This window comes from Hyperoodon ampullatus (genome assembly GCF_949752795.1).
Source record: "Hyperoodon ampullatus genome assembly, chromosome: 2".
NCBI classification, from domain to species: Eukaryota; Metazoa; Chordata; class Mammalia; order Artiodactyla; family Ziphiidae; genus Hyperoodon; species Hyperoodon ampullatus.
Window position 1 is genome coordinate 44,642,448 of NC_136915.1, and position 24,809 is coordinate 44,667,256.

The 24,809-nt window shown below is 38.4% G+C and overlaps 1 protein-coding gene across 2 annotated transcripts in view; it reads left to right on the forward strand.

Moving 5' to 3' along the window:
* Positions 1-16,870: 16,870 nt before the first annotated feature.
* ZFYVE9 (zinc finger FYVE-type containing 9) overlaps positions 16,871-24,809 on the forward strand; it is a gene marked incomplete at both ends in the record, with an annotated part of 124,691 nt that continues 116,752 nt past the window's right edge. Inside the window, 2 exons of one of the 2 annotated variants that reach the window (XM_079728366.1) lie at positions 16,871-16,964; positions 20,495-22,596. In XM_079728366.1, the coding sequence (XP_079584492.1) occupies positions 16,895-16,964; positions 20,495-22,596 (2,172 nt within the window). The remainder of the gene's footprint in view (positions 16,965-20,494; positions 22,597-24,809) is intronic. The other variant, XM_079728365.1, reaches the window with a different exon arrangement.

A 24,809-nucleotide genomic window follows, 5' to 3' on the forward strand; every position in this document is an offset into this window, starting at 1 on the left:
TCAATAAATGGTGCTGGGAATACTGGACAGCTACATGTAAAATAATGAAATTAGAACATTCACTAACACCATATACAAAAATAAACTTAAAATGGATTAAAGACCTAAATGCAAGACTGGTTACTATGTAACTCCTAGAGGAAAACATAGGCAGAACACTCTTGGACATAAATCACAGCAATATTTTTTTTGGATGTCTCCTCAAGTAAAGGAAACAAAAGTAAACAAATGGGATCTAATTAAACTTAAAAGCTTTGGCACAGCAAGGGAAACCACCAACAAAACGAAAAGACAGCCTACTGAATGGGAGAAATGTAAACAGCTCATACAACTCAACAGCAGAAAAACAAACAACCTGATTAAAAAATGGGCAGAAGAATTGAACAGACATTTTCCAAAGTGGAAATACAGATGGCCAACAGGCACATGAAAAGATTCTCAACATCACTAATCATCAGAGAAATGCAAATCAAAACCATAATGTGATATCACCTCACACTTGTCAGAATGGCTATCATTGAAAAGAACACAAATAATATGTGTTGGAGAGGGTGTGGAGAAAAAGGAACCCTCCTACACTGTTGGTGGGAATGTAAATTGGTGCAGCCACTGTGGAAAACAGCATGGAGATTTCTCAAAGAACTAAAAATAAAACTTCCGTATGATTCAGCAGTTCTCCTAGTTATATATCTGAAAAAGCCAAAAACACTAATTTGAAAAGATACATACTCACCAGTGTTCACAGCAGTGTTATTTATAATTGCCAAGGTATAGAAGCAACCTAAGTGTCCAACAATAGATGAATGCATAAAGAAGATGTGGTATAGACATACAATGGAGTACTACTCAGACATAAAAAAGAATGAAATTTTGCCATTTACAGCAGCGTGGATGGACTTGGAGAGCGTTATGCTAAGTGAAATAAGTCAGACAGAGAAATACAGACATATGATATCACTTATATGTGGAATCTCAGAAATACAGCAAACTAGCAAATATAACGAAAAAGAAGCAGATTCCCAGATATAGAGAACAAACTTGTGGTTACCAGTGGGGAGAGAGACGGGGGAACTATAGGGGTCAGGGAGTGGGAGGTACATACTGTTGGGTGTAAGGTAGGCTCAAGGATGTATTGTACAATGCAGGGAATACAGCCGATAGTTTGTAATAACTGTAAATGGAAAGTAAGCTTTAAAAATTGTATAAACTTTTTTTTAAATAAAAAAATTTAAAAATAAGCTATAAAAAAGGGAAAAAGTAAAGAAAGGTTTTAGAACAAATAAGCTGTAAAGTGCTTGCCTGCAGAGGGAGAGGTGATGAGAAGGAAGTCTTTACCCGCCACAGAACCTTAGAGAGTCTTGTGATGTGGAGGCTCTAGGGATCTCTAAAGGCTTAGTTGAGATGGGGTGTTGAAAATGGAGATTGTTTGGAAGTCTGTGCTACGAGTGGTTTAATTTTGCAGGTATTCTACCTTATCTTTTGTAGTCAAGTGACTTTCCTCATTGTCCTGCAGGAGACTAGAGGGTTATTTTCTGGTAGAAATGGATTATGAAAGCTTTGAATTGAGGGATTCCAGGCATATCAGAAGGTGAAGATGAGGTACAGGGTTGAAAGTAGATTAACAAAGGAAAATGTAGTGTGAAGTCATAAATGTGAAGTTGAGAGGAGTCACCGTCTTTTGTGATTCTCCTTTAGCCACATTTAAGCTGCTTAGGGGAATGTATGGAGTAGGTAGACAGTTGGATTTAACCAGGTTTGAGACTTTACCAACTGAGGCTAGAAGGTCAAAGGGATCTAATTCCAGAAGGAAAACCTATGATTTTTGAGACAGTTACATAATATTATTGGACTTGCCTCACACGTTAAAATAGACACACATACTCAGAATTTGAATTTGAATTTATAGGGTTTATTTTATTTATTTAAAAAACTCTTTAATTGGTTAGGTATTAGAGGTATTACTTTGACCTCATTCTCATTTTGACCTTGGAACTTCTATCCCATACAGCCCTTTCATACTTCTGATATGATTTAGTCCTTTATTTGATAGATGTTAAGTCTGTTTCTTAGCATCAACAACACTTCTCATTTGGAGTATATAGCATGTACATATTTTTCAGGTTCTCAAGACAGGAAAATCTTTCATCAGTGATTTCCATTCCATTTTTTTTTTTTTTTTTTTTTTTTTTTTTTGCGGTACGCAGTCTTCTCACTGCTGTGGCCTCTCCCGTTGCGGAGCACAGGCTCCGGACGTGCAGGCCCAGCGGCCATGGCTCACGGGCCCAGCCACTCCGCGGCATGTGGGATCCTCCCAGACCGGGGCACGAACCCGCGTCCCCTGCATCGGCAGGCGGACTCGCAACCACTGCGCCACCAGGGAAGCCCCTATATTTTTTATTGTTCTCTGAAAACTTGAATTTCCAGCCTTTTAGAATACTTGCTTATTATTTTAAAAAGCACATTTTCACATCAGATAGAATTACATTTGTAATAATGTCAGGAAACTTTTTTTTTTTTTTTTTTTTCGGTACGTGGGCCTCTCACTGTTGTGGCCTCTCCTGTTGCGGAGCACAGGCTCCGGACGTGCAGGCCCAGCGGCCATGGCTCACGGGCCCAGCCACTCCGTGGCATGTGGGATCCTCCCAGACCGGGGCACGAACCCGCGTCCCCTGCATCGGCAGGCGGACTCGCAACCACTGCGCCACCAGGGAAGCCCCTATATTTTTTATTGTTCTCTGAAAACTTGAATTTCCAGCCTTTTAGAATACTTGCTTATTATTTTAAAAAGCACATTTTCACATCAGATAGAATTACATTTGTAATAATGTCAGGAAACTTTTTTTTTTTTTTTTTTTTTCGGTACGTGGGCCTCTCACTGTTGTGGCCTCTCCTGTTGCGGAGCACAGGCTCCAGACGCGCAGGCTCAGAGGCCATGGCTCACAGGCCCAGCCGCTCCGCGGCATGTGGGATCTTCCCGGACCGGGGCACGAACCCGTGTCCCCCTGCATCGGCAGGCAGACTCTCAACCACTGCGCCACCAGGGAAGCCCCAGGAGACATTTTTTTTTTAGTGCCTCAGTTTATCTTTAAAATTAAGTGATGTTTGGATTTCCCTGGTGATCCAGTGGTTAGGACTTTGCCTTCCAATGCAGGGGGTGCGGGTTCAATCCCTGGTCGGGGAGCTAAGATCCCAGGCCAAAAAAAAACTGAAACATTAAGCAGAAGCAATATTGTAACAAATTCAATAAAGACTTTAAAAATGGCCCACATCAAAAACCAAATCTTTCAAAAAAAATTAAGTGATGTTTATTAGATCATGTCTGAGATACTCTCCTGTTTTGAAAATGCTGTGATTGTAGGTTAGATACTTTATACAGATAATATGAGATACTTAGTTTTATTCTGATTAGTTTCAACTGCTAATCCATTGCTTCTAAGCAGTGGAGGAGGGCTGAAATCATAAGGGACTCCATTTGGAGGAAAAACAGTTGTTTGGCAATAAAAAGTCCCAGCAGGAATCTTTTGAATCTCAATTTAAGAATTCTGTATGTATAGAAAAAAAAAATCACACTAACAGAGGCCATTCTTGTGAAGCAGCAATTTTGTTAGCTTTGGATTCTTGGAGGGCCTATTGAAATATAAATAAGTAGTATTTTTATGAATTAAGAGTCATTGGATAGAAAGTGCCTCTGCCTTTGATCTTTCACTTTGTATTACTCATTGAAAATAAGAAGTGTGTGGAAATTCTTAACTGTTCATTGAAATGTTTAAATTTGGGCCTTCTTAGACAATATAATGTGTCTGCTGCTGCATTCCATGCTGGCCAGGTCTTTGAATCTTAAGGTATAATTGTAATTTATTGTTTAAGTCCCATAGCTTTTATTTGTCTGGCTATGATAGGTTAATATGAAGAACATCAGGGCTTATTACTTTAGGAAATGTAATGAGCAATGTGTTTTTTCTTTAGCATCAAACAGAGCATACTGAAACAGCAGGACTGGCTGGTGGTGCAGCGAGCATCATGAGTAAGCACAGAGAAGTCTGTTCCTAATCACGTGTGTAAGGGAAAAAAGGTAAGAAAACCAATGATCTTGTTTCTCTTAAGAGAGATTGAACTTGAGAAAACATCTATAGAAAATAATGCTCATGTATATATATGCTGCTTGCTTCATTTATAACATTGTTCCTTATTAAATCAGGAATATTGTTTTTTTAAAAAAAAGTTTTGACTTAAGTCCAGAAAAAAAGGATATTTTAAAATTCCTGTTGAATTATGTCAAAATGATAATTTCTCTGCTAGTACTTGGCTTCTCCCTTTTAGAGTCAACTTCTACCTTGAGTATAGAACGGTAATTTCAGCATGAAAAAGAACATGGACTTGAGCAATATTGTTAGGAGAAAATAGTGGTATATCTACCCAATTAATGTCATTAATATTTCTTAGTCAATCACGCAAGAGCTAAGCAGTGAAATCTTATTTTAGAGTGAGGGATCAGAAATACAGATTCAGTTATATTATTTTATTTTGTATGTTTAGACTAGTTGTGATGAGCAATCATTTCCAGCAGAAAATTGGAAGTATTTTATTAATTCTTGTAGAGCAAGACTCCTTAATCATTGACTTTTTCCTGACTAGGAATCTTCTTTGCTTTCTTTCAAGTGTTATGATTATTTAAGGGGTAGAAAATGGTGGTGGGAGGGGAGGGTGTGTGAGTGAGATTGGTTTAGAAACTGATTATGCCATTCACTCATGGAGTGTTGCATGCTCTGCTGAGTTCTCTGATTTTCCACGTCAGCTTCGAGGATAGAGGCCTGGGTCTTACAGTGTGTGGCAAGAGACTGAGTTCCTAAGCACTTAGCAGTAGTACCTTCCTCATCAGAACTTCTGGGCTTGCAGTTGGCAAGGTATTTCTCGTCCCCTAGCTTTCTCACATGTGAGTGTGAGAGGGAGTGCTTTTGTCTGCCTTCATCTGGCAAAATCTTATTCTTCAGGCATCTCCTCTTTAGGAAGTTTTCAACCCACTGCAAAGACTATCAGTAATAATAAATAATAATTAGTCAGCAATAATGTTATTGGAGTATTTGTTACAGTAGCCCACCCTACCCCAAATAATATACTCCTGCCTCAGTTTGATTTGGATTTACTTCTTCTTTGGCTCCGTAGTACCCAGTGCATATATCATTTAGTACATACCACAGTGTTTCATATTTTAAGTTTACTCATCCATCTTCTATGAAACATTGGGCACCTTTAGGTCAAAGACATTGTCTTAGTTGTCATTGTAACGTAATGACTAAGACAGTGCGTGGTACACAGTAGATGCTCAATAATGTTTTATGTGTGAATGCACACATGTTCACTGTAAGTAGTATATGGTATAAAGAGGAAGTAACAGTGAAGGAGATATACAAGGAACAATCAGATAAGTGCTGTAAAAGTCGCACCCTTAAGACTGAGATTCAAGACAGTGTCTAAAAGGACTCTGATCAGTAGAATAAAAAAGAAGAGATTCTCAGGAAGAAACTGTATTGAATTAAGTAATTATATTCCTCTTTGAGATGTACCATTGACCCTTGAACAACGTGCAGGTTAGGGGCACTGACTACTCTGTGCAGTGGAAAATCTGCGTATAACTTATAATCAGCCCTCCATATACGTGGTTCTTCCGTATCCGAGGTTCTGTATCCATGGATTCAACCAACTGTGGATCATGTAGTACTGTAATATTTACTATGGAAAAAATCCATATATAGACAGACCCATGCAGTTCAAACCCATGTTGTTCAAGGGTCAACTGTATATATATGATATTTAGTGACTTCTATTTTGAATAAGAGGTGGATGCTTCTCTAAGGCAGGTAAAGAATCTTAACATAAGATTTAAATCCTCAGAGAGGGAACTTCCCTGGTGGCACAGTTGATAAGACTCCGCGTTCCCAATACAGGGGGCCAGGGTTCGATCCCTGGTCAGGGAACTAGATCCTGCATGCATGCTGCAACTAAGAGTTCGCATGCCGCAAATAAGGAACCCACGTGCTGCAACTAAGGAGCCGGCGAGCCACCACTAAGAACCCTGCAGGCTGCAACTAAGGAGCCCGCCTGCTGCAACTAAGATCCAGTGCAACCAAATAAGTAAATTAAGAAAAAAAAAATTCTTGGAGTGGTTCAACTTTCACAGTGAGTAGACTGCTCCTCTCCCATGTCCTTGGGAGACCACAGGTTTTTCTTGGAAGATGAAACTAAAGAGGATCAAGACTTGGGGACATTAGACATAACAGATACCAAGGGATGAGGCACCAAAGTAAAAGCAGGAGGATAAGGGGAAATCCTATATATTAAAGTGAGATCCTTCCCCTCACCCCTTCCTCTACTCTTCTTTCAGACAGTGATTACATCTCTGGTGTTAACATCTCTACACCCTCTTACAGGAGATTGTAAGACTCTTTTCTGGAGTCCAAAGAAAAGACCTACATATACTGACATTTGGAGGTCTCCCAATGAAATAGCTGTGTTCCCACCCAATCACCATGCAGTGGAAGCCTCCCAGTTGAGAAGCCACACATGCAGAGCTTCCAGTTGGCTTTTAGTACTTCATTTGTTCAATGTTAGGCATTTGGGGAAAGCATCCAATGTGAAGACAGAGGTCAAAACACAAAACAGGAACTTGGAGGAAATAATATTGAAAACAGAAGGAGGTTTGGGGAAAAAGAAAAAAAAAAACCAGACTAAATTATAGGTAATTAGAATGGTAGGAAAAAAATTATATCCATGAAGTAAGCTCAAGATGTCATAAAAATGATCAGAGGGCCTCCCTGGTGGCGCAGTGGTTGAGAGTCCGCCTGCCGATGCAGGGGATACGGGTTCGTGCCCCGGTCTGGGAGGATCCCATATGCCGCGGAGCGGCTGGGCCCGTGAGCCATGGCTGCTGAGCCTGTGCATCCGGAGCCTGTGCTCCGCAACGGGAGAGGCCACAACAGTGAGAGGCCCGCGTACCACAAAAAAAAAAAAAAAAGATCAGAAAAAGAAAGTGCCCTGGAAATTAAAAATATGATAGTTTTTGTGTATTTAATGTTTTTTAAAAAAACTATCAAGTTTATAGACAGTTTGCAAGTATAGTACAGAGGTCTTTTTTCTCTGAACCACTTGAAAGTAAGTTGCTAGCTGCATCCCCTACCACCTTTGAAACTGTGTTTCCTACAAAAAAGGACATTCTCCTACATAACCACAATACAGCCATCAAATCAGGGAACGAGCATTGATGCATTACCACCATCTAATTATCAGACCTTATTCAAGTTTTGCCAGATGTACAAATAATGTCCTTTATGTCAAGAGCACCGAGTTTAGAATCACATGTTGCATTTAGTTGGGAGACCAGCCAGTGTTCCACACAGTTTCAATCCACCCTCCCCACTCTGTTTTGGGAGTAAACAAGGGTGTGTACGCTCATCTTGGGCTTCCCACAGCCCTCCTGTTAGTCCCACCAGCCCTCCAACCAGCCAAGGGGACTTGTCTTCCTGGTATTGGACCCCAGGGCTGGGGCTCCCAATATGTTGCTCAAACCACTCACTCCCCAGGGAAGTTCTCCACCCATGAAATCCCCCTCCTCTTCTGAGTCCCCTCCCAGGGACACAGGTCCCAACCTGATCACTTTTCTTCTCTTCCTGCCTGATTCCACGTGGATCTTTCTTACAGCCTTGGTTGTATAAGGGTCTTTCTGCCAGTCTCCAGTTAGTTTTCAGTGAGAATTATTCCACATGTAGATGTATTTTTGATGTGTTTGTGCGGGGAGGTGAGTTCCACTGTTCTCCTACTCTACCATCTTGATCTCTTTCTCTTCAATAGACTTTATTTTTTTTAGAGCAGTTTTAGGTTCAGAGAAAAATTGAGCAAAAAGTACAGGGAGTTTCTATACACCTCCTGTCCCTGCCGCCCCCTAGTCCTCCCACAGCCTCCCCTAGTATGGAGATTGCTGTGTCCTCTTCATTGCAATCTGTCAGGGAGCATGGATTTTTGTTTGTCCTATTACTGATGGTGTTCACTTTGATCACTTGTGTAAGGTGGCATCTGCCAGGATTTGCCTCTTAAGTTACTCTTTCTTTTTTTTTTTTTGTAATTAGTAAGTATTTTTGTGGAGAGAATCTTTGAAACTATATAAATATCCCATTCCTCATCACACTTGGAATTCATTCATTTATGTTGTAAAGACTCATGGCTTTCTGTTTTATCCAGTGGGTTATAATCTGTTGCTACCATTATCTATTTTGATGCTCAAATTGTCTCTGATTTGGTCTGTGGAAGCTCCTTCAAGCTGGTTTCTCTGTCCTTTTGACATGTCCCCATCATTCTTGGACGCTTCCTTTTTTTTAAAAAAATTGAAATGTAATTCACACACCATACCATAAAATTCCCCCCTTTAAAGTGTATAGTTCAGTGGTTTTTATATATTTACAGAGTCTTGCAGTCATCACCACTGTCTAATTCCAGAACATTTTTCACCCCAAAGAGAAATCTTCCATCTGTTAGCAGTTACTCCCCATTTCCCTCCAGTTCCTCCCAGCTGCTGGCAACCCACTAATTTACTTTGTTTCTGTGCCTGTTTTGGACATTTCATATAAATGGAATCATGTAATCTGTAGCTTTTTGTGTCTGCTTCTTTCAGTTACCATATTTTCAAGATTCATCCATGATGTAGCATATAGCAGTACTTTATCCATTTTAATTATCTTATAATATTATATTTTGTCAATGTATAATACCACATTTTATTTATCCATTTATCAGTTGATAGATCTTTGGGTCATTTTCATCTCTTGGTGTTATGAATAATGCTGCTGTGAGCATTCACAGATAAGTTTTTGTGTGAGTATATGTTTTCATTTCTCTTGGGTGTAAGCCTAGGAGTGGAATAGCTATGCCATGTGGTAACTCTTTTTAACTTTTTGAGGAACTGCTAAACTGTTTTCCAGGGTTGCCACACCATTTTACTTTCTTCCCAGCAATGTGCGATGGTTCATGTTTCCCTCCATCCTCATCAAAGTTCTTGTATTTTTTCTACTCCAGCTTTGGAATCAGCCATTTTTCCATGGAGCCCTTGTTCCTTTTAGAGAATAACAATATTTATAAATCAAATCTGGTGCTAGGTATGCTCATTGCTACATGGAATTGAGCTGAGGATTTGCTGCTCCAAGATTCTTTGTGTATAGCACTAGAGAATATATGTGTACACACACACGCACTTTTACATCTATAATATTGCTATGTTCATTGAACACAAAACTATGTTTATTGCTATAAGTATGTTTATTGAAGTCCATGAGTTCAAACTGATACCCCAGATTCCAAACCAACACTGCAGGGTTCTTTCCAGTTTTCTCTTTTTCTGCATTTTAACCCCTTCTCCAACAGTGAGAAACCTTGCTCCCATTGCCCTTCATGTAGTCACTTATTTGATCCATCTTTCTACATGTAACCCATGTCCTATCACTCTCTTCTCCCCTTGGTCCTTCTAATCCTGCTCAGGCTCTGACCCGCCACCCTGGACTGCCCTCTTATATCTCCTCCGCACCCCTCCTGCACATGAAGCCGTCTTACCCACTTGTGCTGCTCTCTGTCTGCCAGACCATCCCCTTCATGTGGATGCCTTCCTCACCTCTCTTGGGCTCTAACACCCCACACTGGGCTGTCCTGTGTAGGCAGTCTCCTTCCCCCTGGGGCTCTGACACATTTATGCCGGACCACCCCTATGCAAGGACATCTGCTTCACCACACTTGGGCTCTGACTCCCCCCTTACACAGATGCCCTCTTCATCTGCTCCCTGTTTATTGAATTTTTAATAATTTTTCCCTTTTTAAAAATTTTTTCAACTTTTTATTTTTTTAATTTTAATTTTATTTTTTTTTTTGCGGTATGCGGGCCTCTCACGGTTGTGGCCTCTCCCGTTGCGGACCACAGGCTCCGGACACGCAGGCTCAGCGGCCATGGCTCACGGGCCCAGCCGCTCTGCAGCATGTGGGATCTTCCCGGACCGGGGCACGAACCCGTGTCCCCTGCATCGGCAGGCGGACTCTCAACCACTGCGCCACCAGGGAAGCCCTCAACTTTTTATTTTGAAGTAAATGTAGACTCACAGGAAGTTGCAAAAATACTGTAGAAAGTTTCATTTACACAGTTTTTCTCATTCGTTACATCTTAGGAAACTCAAGAAAATATAAAACCCAGGAAATTAATATTTGTCCATTCATCAGTTGATAGATATTTGGCTTGTTTCTACCTTTTAGCTGTTATGAATAATGCTGCTGTGAGCATATTCATGAGTGTATGTAGTTCTCTCCCATTTATCACAGGTAGATTTATGTACCCACCATTGCAATTTAAGATACAGCACGATTCTGTCACCACGGATATATCCCTTGTGCTACTCCTTTACAGTCACATGCACTCTTTTCTCCCCATTGTCCCATATTTAATGACTTCTTAAAATTAAAAGCGTTATTGCAAGTCACAGGAAGAGAAGAGCTGAGCAAGTATAGAGATAAACCATGTTATGTTCATGAATGGGAAGACTTAGTTTCATTACCAATCCTGAGGGAGGAACAGGCTAGGATTCTGATTTCTGAAAGTTGATTTTATTGGCATACTATTCCATCCTGCACCATTGCTGAGTCTTGGGGCCACTTGGGGCAGTTTTTTCTTCAGCTCCTGGCCTTCTGTAATGCAGAAACTTCTAGAAGTTTATAGCACATACTTCCCATCCTACCTGCTAGCTTTCAAATCCCAGGTCTGAAGGTTGCTGTCTAGTTCTGTAACCTCTGTGAACTGCCACACTTCAGTTCTCACTCATCGCTTTGGCTTGATTTCTTCTTGGTTAATGGCATATTTCTCTTTCTTGTTTTTGAATTTCAATGTATAAACTCTTTAAAAATAATCTATTTTGTCTAGAATTTCTATATTCAAAGTGGGAAGGAATGCTTCCCACCACAAGCTCAGTACACTTTTTACCTTTTCTTTTAAAAAATTTCAAGCCTATAGAAAAGTTGAAAGAATAGTACAGTGAAGACCCATATATCCTTCACCAGATTCATCAAGTTTTACCATTTTGTCTCTTTCTCAAGCACCTCTCTCCTCGCCTCCTCCACCCTTGCCACTCACTCACACTCCCATACTTTTTTCCTGAATTATTTGAAAGTTATTATTTGAAAGTTAGTTACGGATAACATAACACTTCTTCCCTAAATAGTTCAGCAGGCATCTCCTACAAGTAAGGACATTCGCATACAAAACTTAAATACCATTATCACATCCAAAAAATGATTATTAATTTATTGTAATACTAATGTATAGTCCAGATTCCCCTGATTATCCCTTAAATGTCTTTTTTTTTTTTTTTTTTTTTTGCTGTGTATGGGTATTTGTGTATTTTCTTTTTTAAAAAAATTAATTTGTTTATTTTTGGCTGCGCTGGGTCTTCGTTGCTGCACTCAGGCTTTCTCTAGTTGCGGCGCTCGGGCTTTCTCTAGTTGCAGCGAGCAGGGGCAACTCTTCATTGTGGCACACAGGCTTCTCATTGTGGTGGCTTCTCTTGTTGTGGAGCACGCACTCTAGGTGTGCGGGCTCAGCAGTTGTGTCTTGCGGGCTCTAGAGCACAGGCTCAGTAGTTGTGGTGCATGAGCTTAGTTGTTCCGTGGCATGTGGGGTCTTCCTGGACCAGGGCTCAAACCCGTGTCCCCTGCATTGGCAGGCAAATTCTTAACCACTGTGCCGCCAGGGAGTCCCTATTTGTGTATTTTTCTTGATCTAGGATCCAGTTAGTGTTTATGCATAGCATTTGGTTGTTTAATCTCTTTAGTCTCTCTCAATTCAGAATGATCTTGTTTTTCATAACACCGAATTTTTTGAAGAGTCCAGGACAGCTGTCTTACAGAATGCCTCACATTCTAGATTTGTAATTGTTCATGATTCAATTCAGATTAAACAATTTGGAGAAGAATAACTGTAGGTGATGTTTTAAACTTATTGCATCACATCAGGAGATACATATTGTCAGCTTGTTAAACTGTTAGTGATGCTAAGCTTGATCATTTGGTTAAGGTAGTGATTACTGCATCTCTTCGCTGTAAACATACATTTTCTCCTTTGGAATTAATAAGTCATCTGTGAAATGATATTTTGAGGCATTGTGAATATTTTCTTCTCCACTAACTGTTTACCTAAAGGCATCTGTTTTTGATGCTTGCCTGAATCAATAATTATAATTGAAGTTTAATACAACTTCTTGAGTGTAAACAGAGTATAAACACTAACTGTTTATACTGTTCATTTATTCATTCCACAGGTGTTTATTGAATAGGTACCACATCAGGTTCTGTGGCAATCACATGGTGAACACAGTCTAGTGGGTATCTTTGTGGTGTCTACAGTCTGGTGGGAGAGATGACATTAATCAAATAATCACACCAATGTATGTTTATAGATTGTGATAATTATTATAAAGGGAAAAGTGGAGGTGCTGTGAGAGATTATAAGGGGAGATCACCTTTTTTAGGGGTTCAGGGAAGACTTCTTGTGAAAGTAGTATTTGAGCTAAGAGCTAAAAGATGCAGAGTTATTTTGGCAAGGAGGGGGTGTATTGGAGACAGATAAAAAGTCTTGAAGAGGAAAAGGGCATGGTACATTGAAGAAATGTATATTCAAGTAGTGTTCCAGCACCAAGCATAGTGTCTGCACATAATAGGTGCTCAATAAATATTAGTGGAAGGGAGGATGGGGCTGAAAACTAGCCTGTGTAATCACTGTTGTTAGGTTATTTGTTTTATAATAAAATGATCAACTCCAAGGCTTAAAAACTTAAATAATTGCTTATGAAGCACTTATCATGTGCCAGGCAGTGTTTTAAATGTGTTACCTATGTCAATTTATTTAATCTTTCGGTATGTACTATTATTACTCAGTTTTATAGATGAAAATTAAGTCTCAGGTAAATTGATTAACTTCCCCAAAGTCATATAGTTAGTAAGTGAATTAGGAACTAGGATTAGAACTTGGACAGTCGAGTCCTAGAGTTCATGTTCTTATCCATTATGCTACAGTTCTTCCCATTGCTTAAAGTATAAACAATATCTTTCTCAGACTGGCATTCCAGGGCTTCCATAATATGATGCCTGCCTGCGTTTCCAGCTGTGTCCTGCTGTTACCCATGTAAATAAACCTTTGCTCCAATTTCACTGATCCCTCAATAATTGCCGATTCCTAGATCACTCCTTGCATGTCTCTCTCTGTTTGAAATTTCAGTTCTTTTTTTCTTTTTTTTTTTTTGCTGTATGGGGGCCTCTCACTGTTGTGGCCTCTCCCGTTGCGGAGCACAGGCTCCGGATGCGCAGGCTCAGCGGCCATGGCTCACGGGCCCAGCCGCTCCACGGCATGTGGGATCCTCCCGGACCGGGGCACGAACCCGTGTCCCCTGCATCGGCAGGCGGACTCTCAACCACTGCGCCACCAGGGAAGCCCCTGAAATTTCACTTCTGCATCTTCCTCTCTGGGATATCTGTTAAAATTTTATCTGTCCTTCCAGACTTAGCTCAAATCCATAAATAATGCCTTTCTTGACCATCCAGACTCATGATCTGGTCCATTTCTTGAACTTTTTTTTTTTTTTTTTTTTTTTGCTGTACGCGGGCCTCTCACTGTTGTGGCCTCTCCCGCTGTGGAGCACAGGCTCCGGACGCGCAGGCTCAGTGGCCATGGCTCACGGGCCCAGCTGCTCCGCGGCATGTGGGATCTTCCCAGACCGGGGCACGAACCTGTGCCCCCGGAATCGGCAGGCGGACTCTCAACCACTGTGCCACCAGGGAAGCCCCATGAACTTTTAAAATATTTATTTTATTTATTTATTTGGCTGCGTGGGTCTTAGTTGTGGCATGAGGGATCTTTAGCTGTGGCATGCAGACTCTTAGTTGCAGCATGTGGGATCTAGTTCCCTGACTGAGGATCAAACCCAGGCCCCCTGCATTGGGAGTGTGGAGTCTTAGCCACTGGACCACCAGGGAAATTCCCATTTCTTGAACTTTTACAGTACTTATTCAGGTACACTTATCTGTTAATTTTATCTGACAGATTAATCACGTAGTACCTGTGTCTCTTGTGCTGTGTTGTTATTAAAATCATTTATTATTATTTAAATTTTCTTATTTAGCATTGTTTACCATTAAGTAAATGTTAAGATTCTTGATGTTAGGGATGATATCTGAGACTTCAGTTGATCCCAGTACCCTGCATACAGTAGATGCACTATAAATATGTTGATCTGATTGTTTGTTTACTAATATTTTACATATAATGACCATGAAATGCTAACTATTGTAGATGTATATTAAATGTGCTAGATTGTGTGTTGTGAGAAATTTTATTCATCTCTTTGCATTGGACAGTCTAAATATGCAATCTTTATTAAAAAAATGGCATGTATTTGAAAGTTTTTTGAACTGTAAGTCATTAGACACAAAAGACAGATTTAAGAAAAACCATTCATAGATTATGCAGCCTGTTTGTCTACCTAAACTTAAGTTACCTAACAGGAGCCAATTAATAAATAGAAGTTGACCATGGTGATCATTTTGTAATTTATAGAAATATTGATAGTAAATTGCTACATTGTACACTGGGAACTAACATAGTATTGTAGGTCAGTTACACTTCAAAAACAACAAACAAACAAACAGAAAAAGACACCAAATTTGTGGTTATCAGAGGCATAGGATGGGAGGAGGGAGAATTAGATGAAGGTGGTCAAAAGGTAGAAACTTCCAGTTATAAGATAAATAAGTACTAGGGATGTAATATACAACATGATTAATATAATTAACGCTGTTGTATGTTATATATGAAAGTTGTTAAGTGAGTAAATCCTAAGAGTTTGCAACACAAGGATAAAATTTTTTTCTTTTATCTTGTATCTATATGAGATGATGGATGTTCACAAAATTCATGTGGTAATCATTTCATGATGTATGTATTAGTTTAAGTTGCACAACGTAATGATTTAATATATGTGTATATTGTGAAATGATTACCACAAGAAGTTTACTTAACATCCATCACCTCACAGTTATACATTTTTTTCTTTCCATGAGCGCTTTTAAGATTACCTCTCTTAGCTACTTTCAGATATATGACGCAGTATTGTTAACTATACCTACCATGCTGTACATTATATCCCTAGAACTTATTTATCTTATAATTGGAAGTTTGTAACTTTTGACCACCTTCACCTGTTTCCTTCATCCCTTATACCCTGCCTCTGGCAACCCTGAATCTGTTCTCTGTTTCTGTGAGTTTGGTTTTTTGGGAATCCACGTATAAGTGAGTTCATCTGGTATTTGTCTTTCTCTGACTTATTTCACTTAGCATAATGCCCTCAAGGTCCATCCATGGTGTCGAAAATGACAGGACTTCCTTCCTTTTAATGGCTGAATGATATTCTATCTTATACACATTCATGCACGCACACACGCACGCACAAACACACCACGTTTTCTGTATCCATTCATCTTTTGATGGGTATTTCGGTTGTTTCCATGTCTTAGCTGTTGTAAATAATGCTGCAGTGAACATGGAGGTGCAGACTCTCTTCCAGATATTGATTTTCTTTCCTTTGGTTGTGTACCTAGAAATGAAATTGCTGGGTTATATGGTAGTTATGTTTTTAATTTTTTGAGGAACCTTCATACTGTTTTCTGTAGTGGCTGAATCAATTTACATTTTTACCAGTAGTACACAAGGGTTCTCTTTTCTCAGCATTCTCTCCAGCACTTGTTATTTGTTTTCTTTTTGATGATAGCCATTCTGACAGGTTTAATGATATCTTTATGGTTTTGATTTACATTTCCCCAGTGCTTGGTGATGCTGAGCATCTTTTCATGTGCCTGTTGGCCATCTTCTGTCTTCTTTGGAAAAATGTCTATTCAGATCCTCTGCCCACTTTTAGTTTTTTTTTTTTTTTTTTGATGTTGAGTTGTATGAGTTCTTTGTATATTTTGGATACTAATCCCTTGTTGGATATATCATTTGCAAATATCTTCTCCCATTCAGTAGGCAGCCTTTTTGTTTTGTTGATAGTTTTCTTTGCTGGGCAAAAGCTTTTTAGTTTGATGTGGTTCTATTTGTTTATTTTTGCTTTTGTTTCTCTTTGCCTGAAGAGACATATCCCCCCCAAAACTGCCAAGACTGATGTCAAAGAGCATATTGCCTATGTTTTTTTCTAGTTTTATGGTTTCAGGTCTTAACATTCAAGTCTTTTTATCCATTTTGAGTTTATTTTTGTATATGGTGTGAGAAAGTAGTCCGGTTTGATTTTTTTTATTTTTTTGCATGTAGCTGTCCAGTTTTCCCAACACCATTTATTGAACAGGCTGTCTTTGCCCCATTCCCTTTGTCATAGATTAATTGCCCATACAAGTGTGGATTTATTTCTGGGCTCTCTATTCTCTTCCATTGATCTATGTGTCTGTTTTTGTGTGAGTACTATACTATTTTGATTACTGTAGCTTTGTAGTATAGTTTAGCATCATACTCTGATGTAGTATAGCATCAGAGAGTGTATTATGGGATAGTTTTTAATTAGTGATCCAATCACCTTATTAGTAATTGGTCTGTTCAGATTTTCTTTTTTTTTATGCTTCATTGTTGGTAGGGTGTATGTGTCTAGGAATTTATCCATTTATTCTAGGTTGTCCAATTTATTAGCATGTAATTGTTCATTGTAGTCTTAAGATCCTTTCTATTTCTGTTTTACCAGTTGTAATGTCTATAAATTATATTTTAATAATTGAAAGTGTAATACAAATTTGATCTATTTTCTAGATTTAAACAAGTCTCTTGAGTGGTGTTTTCTCACCGATGGAGAATTACTTCCAAGCAGAAGCTTACAACCTGGACAAGGTGTTAGATGAATTTGAACAAAACGAAGGTGAGAATTTACTTGGTGACTCTGTTTAAATGTATTTATGATATAGAAAATGTGGGATTATAAGAGGATGCAGTACTTAAAAAAAAGAAAGGAAGGTCCAATGCCTCAATAATGATAGTATTATATATTAATATTCAGAGGAAGAACTAACATTTTTGTTAGCCCTAACTGTGTGCCAGATACTATGCTAAATCATTCACATGGATTATATCATTTAATCTTTAAAATAATCCCATGAAAGTAAATCTTACCTACATTTTACAGATGAAGATAGAGGCACAGAAAGGTTAAGCATCTTCCCCAAGTTAGTTTGTTCATATGTGCAGGATTAGAATCCAATTTATGGTCAGGAAAAGCTTTAGAATGTGTGATTGTATTTCCCAAGTTAAGAAAAATAGCTTCTTTCATATTGATTGACCAATAAAGCAAGATCCATTTTAAACCTAATTTTAAAAGATTTACATTTTTAAGTATCTACCAAATGGTTAATTAAATTATATATTCTCAAGGCCCAGTCTAAAAATGTCTGCTAAAGATTCACTTCATTTAGGAAATTTTCCTTAAATTCACCTTTCAGTATGACTGGAATGGGTAAGCCATAATTAAATATCTGTCTTTCACCTTATCCTGCTTCCCTGGTGTTCTTGGTTTCTAACAGAAAATGGCATGTGACAAGTTTACAAAGTGATATATTTCCATCTAAAGCCCATGATTTTAGTAGTAGTCTCCAAACCTTTACTATATCTGGTGATTCAGGTTGTTCTTTGATAGCAGTTGGGAAGAGAGATTAGTTTCGATTTTGTTGTTTTGGGCCTATGCTAGAGCAAGCATTAAAAAGATATGTGCTCATGGGGGTAAGAAGGGAGAAGAAAGATACCAGGAATGGCCTGCTCTTACATTTTACCATTGATGACCCAAAGCTAACCTGTAACCCTAGCCTAACTCCTGATTCATGTAAACGTGAAACCGAATCTTTTTGGATTTTATGGGATCTAGGTGGGCTTTATACATACCAAGGTGGAAGGTGTATTATCCTCTTAGTTTCAGTCATTTATACAAGTATTTTCTCAATCCCTTCTTTGGTTTGGCCCTATCACAGTTATTTGTCATCTACACAAATGCTACACCTAATCCTGTGAATACTATTCTTCTAGAATACCATTGACTCTCATTAATAAAATTATTAGTTCTTTACATCAGTCTCTTTGTGACTTCTGTAGATTCTAGTAGGGTATTTTGTATATAGTTGATTTGCAATACATTTTTGTTGAGTCAGTAAAAATTGTCATTTTAGTTTGAAATATAGCATTTGCTTACCAAAATAACTCCTTTAGAAGGAGAATAATTTCAGAAGCCAGCTTGTTTGTAACTATGCTCTTCATTTGTTTTCAACTATTTTTTAAACATCTCAGTACCAGTTGCATTAAAACTACCACCTCTAATCTGGTACCTTTCCAAATATATTTTTTTAAAAGTGTTTTCTCATTTCATGTTAATTTCCTCCTTTAAATGAAAAATGTACCACACACAAACTGTGATGACATTAGATAATTAACATTATACCCAGTTGGTGGTTGAGTAATGAAATTTTTAATACATGATCATTTCTGTTTGAATATTATTAAATATTCTTATAAGAGGCAGTGTTTCTTTTTTATTTCTGTGAACCAGCTTGGAATTATGATTTCTTTTTTCAAAGGAAATACATGTTACCAAATCTCAAGTCTCTGCTAGCCCAAATTTGGTAAACTCAGGATTTAACATTTAACACTCAGAGCATATTAAGCCCATTCTCCATGCAATCTGATTTTTTATGGCCTTTACAATCTGATCTTTCTAGCTTCTTTTCACTACTTTCTTACACTAATTCTTTTTTCAACCCAAACTGATTTACTTAATTGCTTTCTCAGATTGTTGTGTTTGGGGCTGTACTTTTACTTGTTCCCCTCTTACAAATGCTCTGTTTTCCAAACTTTTTGTAAAATTGTCTTTGAAGCCCAGCCCATTTCCTCCTGCTTCCATGAATTCAAGCTTGCTGCCTCAGCCTGTAAAATAACCTTTGTCCTCTCAATTTATTTTCTACTACTACATAATAGTTTTTGAATACTTATGCTATTCTGTACTGCTAGTTAACGATTCATGTGTATTGTATCTATTTCTTATTTTTCCAACTAGATTATATACTTCTTGGAGCTATCATTTAATCTCATATTCCACCCAATGCTTTTACAGTGGTAGATACTCACATAGCATATATTTATGGTGCTACAATAAATAAATGCTACATGAATATGCTACCTACTACATATCAGGCGCTGTGCAAAGCAAGGATTTACATTGATGGAAAGAAGTGGTTTCTGCCTGAAAAAGTCAGGTAAATAAACCATTGCAATGCAGTGTAATAAAGTGCTTTAATAGAGATATGAACAAGGCGCTAAGGGAGCATTAAAGATTTATGAGAGGAAAGCACGTCTGTATAATTTCAGGGCTGTGATTATCATATTTACTATAGGAAAACAGGAAAAGCAATAAGTGCATAATTTCTTATTTCTCTAATTAGACACACACATAGCACAGTAACTTGGGAAAATGCCATCATAGTTATGATCTATTAAAAAATAAACAGAAACATTAAATGAGATTATGCTTATTGGTAGAATATAAGAAGGTTGTTTTAATATGGCAAATGATACTTTCTGCCAAATTTCCTCATATAATAGTATAAATATGAACCTAAATAATAATGTATTGTGACATGGTTATAAGCAGAATTTCACATGCTGTAACAAACTTTTAGGCTTATTATTGTGGGCAAATTTCAAATATATACAAAGTAAATAGAATAGTGTAATAAACTCTAGTGTACCCATTACCCAACTTCAGCAGTGATTGACAGGCTGCCATTTTTCATTTATATATCTTCATTTGCTCCTCACTCCCTGCTTCATTGTTATTTTTTACAATTTTTTGAAGATAAAATTTATACATTAAAATGTGTAGATCTTAACTGTACAGTTTTGACCAAGAGATATATCCATGTAACCACATCTCAGTCATGATGTAGATTACAGAGCATGCCATCTCCACAGAAAATTCCTTTGTTTTCCTTCCTGCTCAATTACTGTATCCTCATCACTGTTCTGATTTTTCTTCCACCTTATATTAGCCCCTACCCCATGTTGTGCTGGGCCAGTCCAAGGCCTTCCCCATTATTGCCCTCCCCTCCCCAGCCCCAAAGTACAGCCTGGGGGCCACTTTAATTATGTCAACTAGATTGAGGTAGAATTCTTTTGTTGTTTGGAATGTTCTGAGATATTACCATTTGGTGATATATAATACAGGGAATAGTCTTAAATGTATTTTCTTATCCTTAGCTAGAAATTAGACACTTCATACCCTAGGAATATTCTGTTTTCACATATCCTAGGAATATTTTAATTTCAGGGCATATTTGCAAATGTAGTTGATTAACTTAGTCCTAGCCTTATCAGTGTTACTAGCAAACTTATTATAATTATTTATTTTTTCAGATGAAACCGTTTCTCCTATTTTATTGGATACAAGGTGGAATAAGATTCTAGATCCCCCTTCTCCCCGACTGTCATTTAACCCCGCACTGGCCAGTGTGAATGAACCTACAGTTTCTGAGTCACAGCCACAACTGAAAGTCTTCTCCCTGGCTCATTCAGCTCCTCTTAACACAGAGGGAGAGGACCATTGTGCTAATGGACAGGACTGTAGTCTAAATCCAGAGATCGACACAATGTGGATTGATGAAAATGCGGTTGCAGAAGACCAGTTAATTAAGAGGAACTGTAATCAAGATGATCAATGCAGTACTGTCGAAGTGGGAGAGAAGAAATGTGGAAACCTAGCTTGTCTGCCAGATGAGAAGAGCGTTCTTGTTGTAGCCGTCATGCATAACTGTGATAAAAGGACATTACAAAGCGATTTGCAGGATTGTAATAATTATAATAGTCAATCCCTCATGGATGCTTTTAGCTGTTCACTGGATAACGAAAACAGACAAACTGATCAATTTAGTTTAAGCGTAAATGGGTCCACTGAAAAAGATATGAACTCAGAGAAGCAAATGGATCCATTGAGTAGACCAAATGCAGAGGGGGATTCTGTTAAATACATATGTACTACTTCATCTGATAATCTAGCCAGTGTCTGTTCCCCTTCACAGTTACAGGATGATGAAAATATAGATAGAGACCCCACCATGTCTGTGATTACAAGTTTAACACCAGATTCAGTAATCTCATCCCAGGGAACAGATGAAGGTCCTGCTGTAAAGCAAGAGGACTCTACACCAGATGAGGTTCTCACTGGCAAAACCAGCTCTCCTAGGACAGATCTAGGAAGTGCAAACTCCTTTTCCCACTTGAGTGAGGGGATTTTGATGAAAAAAGAGCCAGCAGAAGAAAGAACAACTGAAGAATCCATCCAGTCTGGTTTACCTTTGCTTCTCAAAGCTGACATGCCTAATGGGTCTGGCAGGGATGATAACTGTGAACAGTTTTCAGATTGCCTTGTGCCTGGTGAAGTTAGAGCTGATGAAAATGAAGGCTGTAAACATGAAGAAATTCTTGGCACTACAGAACTTCTTAATATGACCGAGCATTTCTCTGAATCTCAGGAGATGATTAATTGGAAATTGACTAAACCAAACAAGGTGAATGACAGCCAAGTAAATAAAGAAAATGAGAAGTTTCTGCACATGAATCAGCCTGAAGATACTTATGATGATAGTGGAGGAGAGTGTGATAGAATGGCAGAAGCAGGTCTAGATTTAAAACAAACTTGCATGAATGAAAGTGAAGGATGCGATTTCTCCACTGTTATGGATACACCAGCAGCAAATTCACTATCTAATTGTTGTGATTCCTATGGAATGCAGAGCCCAGTTGTTTGTTTTGTTCCAAAGACTTTACCTTCCAAAGAAGATTCAGTAACAGAAGAAAAGGAAATAGAGGAGAGCAAGTCAGAATGCTACTCAAATATTTATGAACAGAGAGGAAATGAAGCCACAGAAGGGAGTGGACTACTTTTAAACAGCACTGGTGACCTAATGAAGAAAAATTACTTACACAATTTCTGTAGCCAGGTTCCATCAGTGCTTGGGCAATCTTCACCCAAGATAGTAGCAAACCTGCAATCTATCAGTGTTCCTTTTGGCGGTGCAAGACCCAAGCAACCTTCTAATCTTAAACTTCAAATTCCAAAGCCATTATCAGACCATTTACAAAATGACCTTCCTGCAAACAATGGAAATAATATTAAAAACAAAAATGATGTTCTTGGGAAAGCAAAATTAGGGGAAAACTCAGCAACCAATGTATGCAATGCCTCTTTGGGAAATATCTCTATTGCTGATACAAATGGGGAACATTCAGAAAGTTATGAGTCTGGGATATCCAGTAGACAGTGCATTGCATTACCTCCAGAAAGCCCGGATAATGATCTCAGAGCTGGTCAGTTTGGAATTTCTGCTAGAAAGCCATTTACCACTCTGGGTGAAGTGGCTCCAGTGTGGGTACCAGATTCTCAGGCTCCAAATTGCATGAAATGTGAAGCCAGGTTTACATTCACCAAAAGGAGGCATCATTGCAGAGCATGTGGGAAGGTAAGTTGTGTGTATCAGCTCAGAAGTCTGGCGTGTGCATTTTGTAATGCTCAATTAGAAATTAATAAATGTTAATATAAGGTGAACATACTTCTCCTTGAGATGACATCATAAATAGTTTTTGAGCATGCAATTCTAGTAAATTTCCAAATGAAAAATGACCTCGCTGATTCTTAGTGTTTATATAATTTTTTTTTTGTTGTGAAGATTTAAGCTGAATCAGTTTTCATGAATAGATGAGAACTGAGGAAGTGGTAACTTTGGTTTCTGTATTGATACTTGGTTAATGGAATAGCTTGAAATAAGGAAGTTATTCTTTTGATTTAAGAAATGTTTGTGATTGACTTCATATTTTAAAATTCTTGAGTAATTGAATATTATACTTAGAATCCATCCCAGTTTTTGCTATAGGATTTTTGCCATTGTACTAGACATTCTGGAACTTTCGGTACACATAGACATATATTTTTGTCTTCCCCCCCATATAACTTTGATACAAAAAAGAGTTGAAGGCTATAGATCCTTGTGACAAGGTTATAAGAATAGGTGATATTCTTTAGCTCTCCCTATATTCTGTTAGCTAGTACCACATCAATATACTAGTCTGTTTTTTAAACAAGAACTGTAAACAAGGAGGAAATGGGATTTTGTATTTTTAAAAAGAATGTAAGGTTTGATGTCAGGTCTGGATTTGAACTTCAGCTTTGTTACTTTTAACTATATAACTTTATTAAGCTTTATTTTTTCATAAACGAATCAAAAGAAAATTTTCATTGGGCTGTTGTGAAGATTAAATGAAATTACATGTAATAGTAAGTACTCAGTAATTAACCTCTACTTCCTTTCTTGCCTGATTTATTGGTCTGTCTGTATTAATTCGATTGACTTCAACTTCAAGGAACAGAATATCTGGCCCTCAGTTATTTAGACAAAAGTAACATTTATTTCATATAACAAGAGGCCTGAAAATAGAGACTCTGTTATGTCTGGGTGTAGAGTCAGGATCACTGAAGTTCTCTTGGCCTTTCCTTCGTGGTCTCAAGATAGTGGCACAGCTTTAAGCATCAAGTCCAACCTGACTACTTCCCAAATGCAGAGAAACTGGTTGGTGGCAAAAGAGCCTATTCCTCTTGCTGCCCTCTCATCAGGGTAGAAAGAATCCCCAGCAACTTCTTTCAATTTATTGGCCGGTTCTAGACCACAGGTCCAGTTTAGACCAATGACTGACAACAGGGAACAGGATTGCCAGGATTGGCTAAGATCAATCATGATTCATCCCCTGGGGCTGAGCCCAGTGTTGCCTCAACAAAAGTGGGATTCTCTCAATAAGGAAAAGGGGGAGAATGGTTCCTGGGTCGGCATTCAAAAAGGGCTACTATAGGGTCCTAGAACAAAAGAACCAAATGATGGGGAGCAGAAAGTAGTTAAAGCTGAAACTGGGCTGTTAGTCTCTGATTATTAAAATTTGGAGAAAATAATGTGTCTAATTCCTAAATATTTCGCAGTCTGAAGTAAACCTATGGTCAGTAGCCTGAATAGTCAGTTTTCTGTTAGGGGATTAGAATCATCATTTTTTTGTTGTTCTGTGTTTTGCTTACTGTGTATAACACTTTCTGAAATTTTTGCTTGTTTTTTAAAAATTTCCTTCCTATTTATTTATTTATTTAGGCTGTGTCAGGTCTTAGTTGCGGCACATGGGATCTTTCGTTGTGGCGGGTGGGCTCTTTGTTGTGGCATGCGGGCTTCTCTCTAGTTGTGGCACGTGGGCTCCAGAGCACGCAGGCTCAGTAGTTGCGGCACATGGGCTCTCTAGTTGTGGCGCGCGGGCTTAGTTGCCCCGCGGCATGTGGGATTTTAGTTCCCCAACCAGGGATCGAACCCGCATTCTCTGCATTGGAAGGCGGATTCTTAATCACTGGACCACCAGGGAAGTCCCAAAATTTTGCTTAAGCAAATAATAAAAATGCTTTTGTTCCAGATGAGCATATACAGATGTAGTGACTAAATAGGTAACTTAGGTGGATTCAGAAAGAAAATGGGGCAAAATGCACATAAGCTGAAAAATTACATGGAATTTTTGCTGAGTGGAATTTGCAGAATTTATAAATTTATGGCTTCATATGGATTATGGATTCATATTCCATCTTTTTTTCTTTTTCCATCTCCATCTTCCGCAGGGATGTTCTAAGGATTGTTGAGGTAATGTCTGTAAA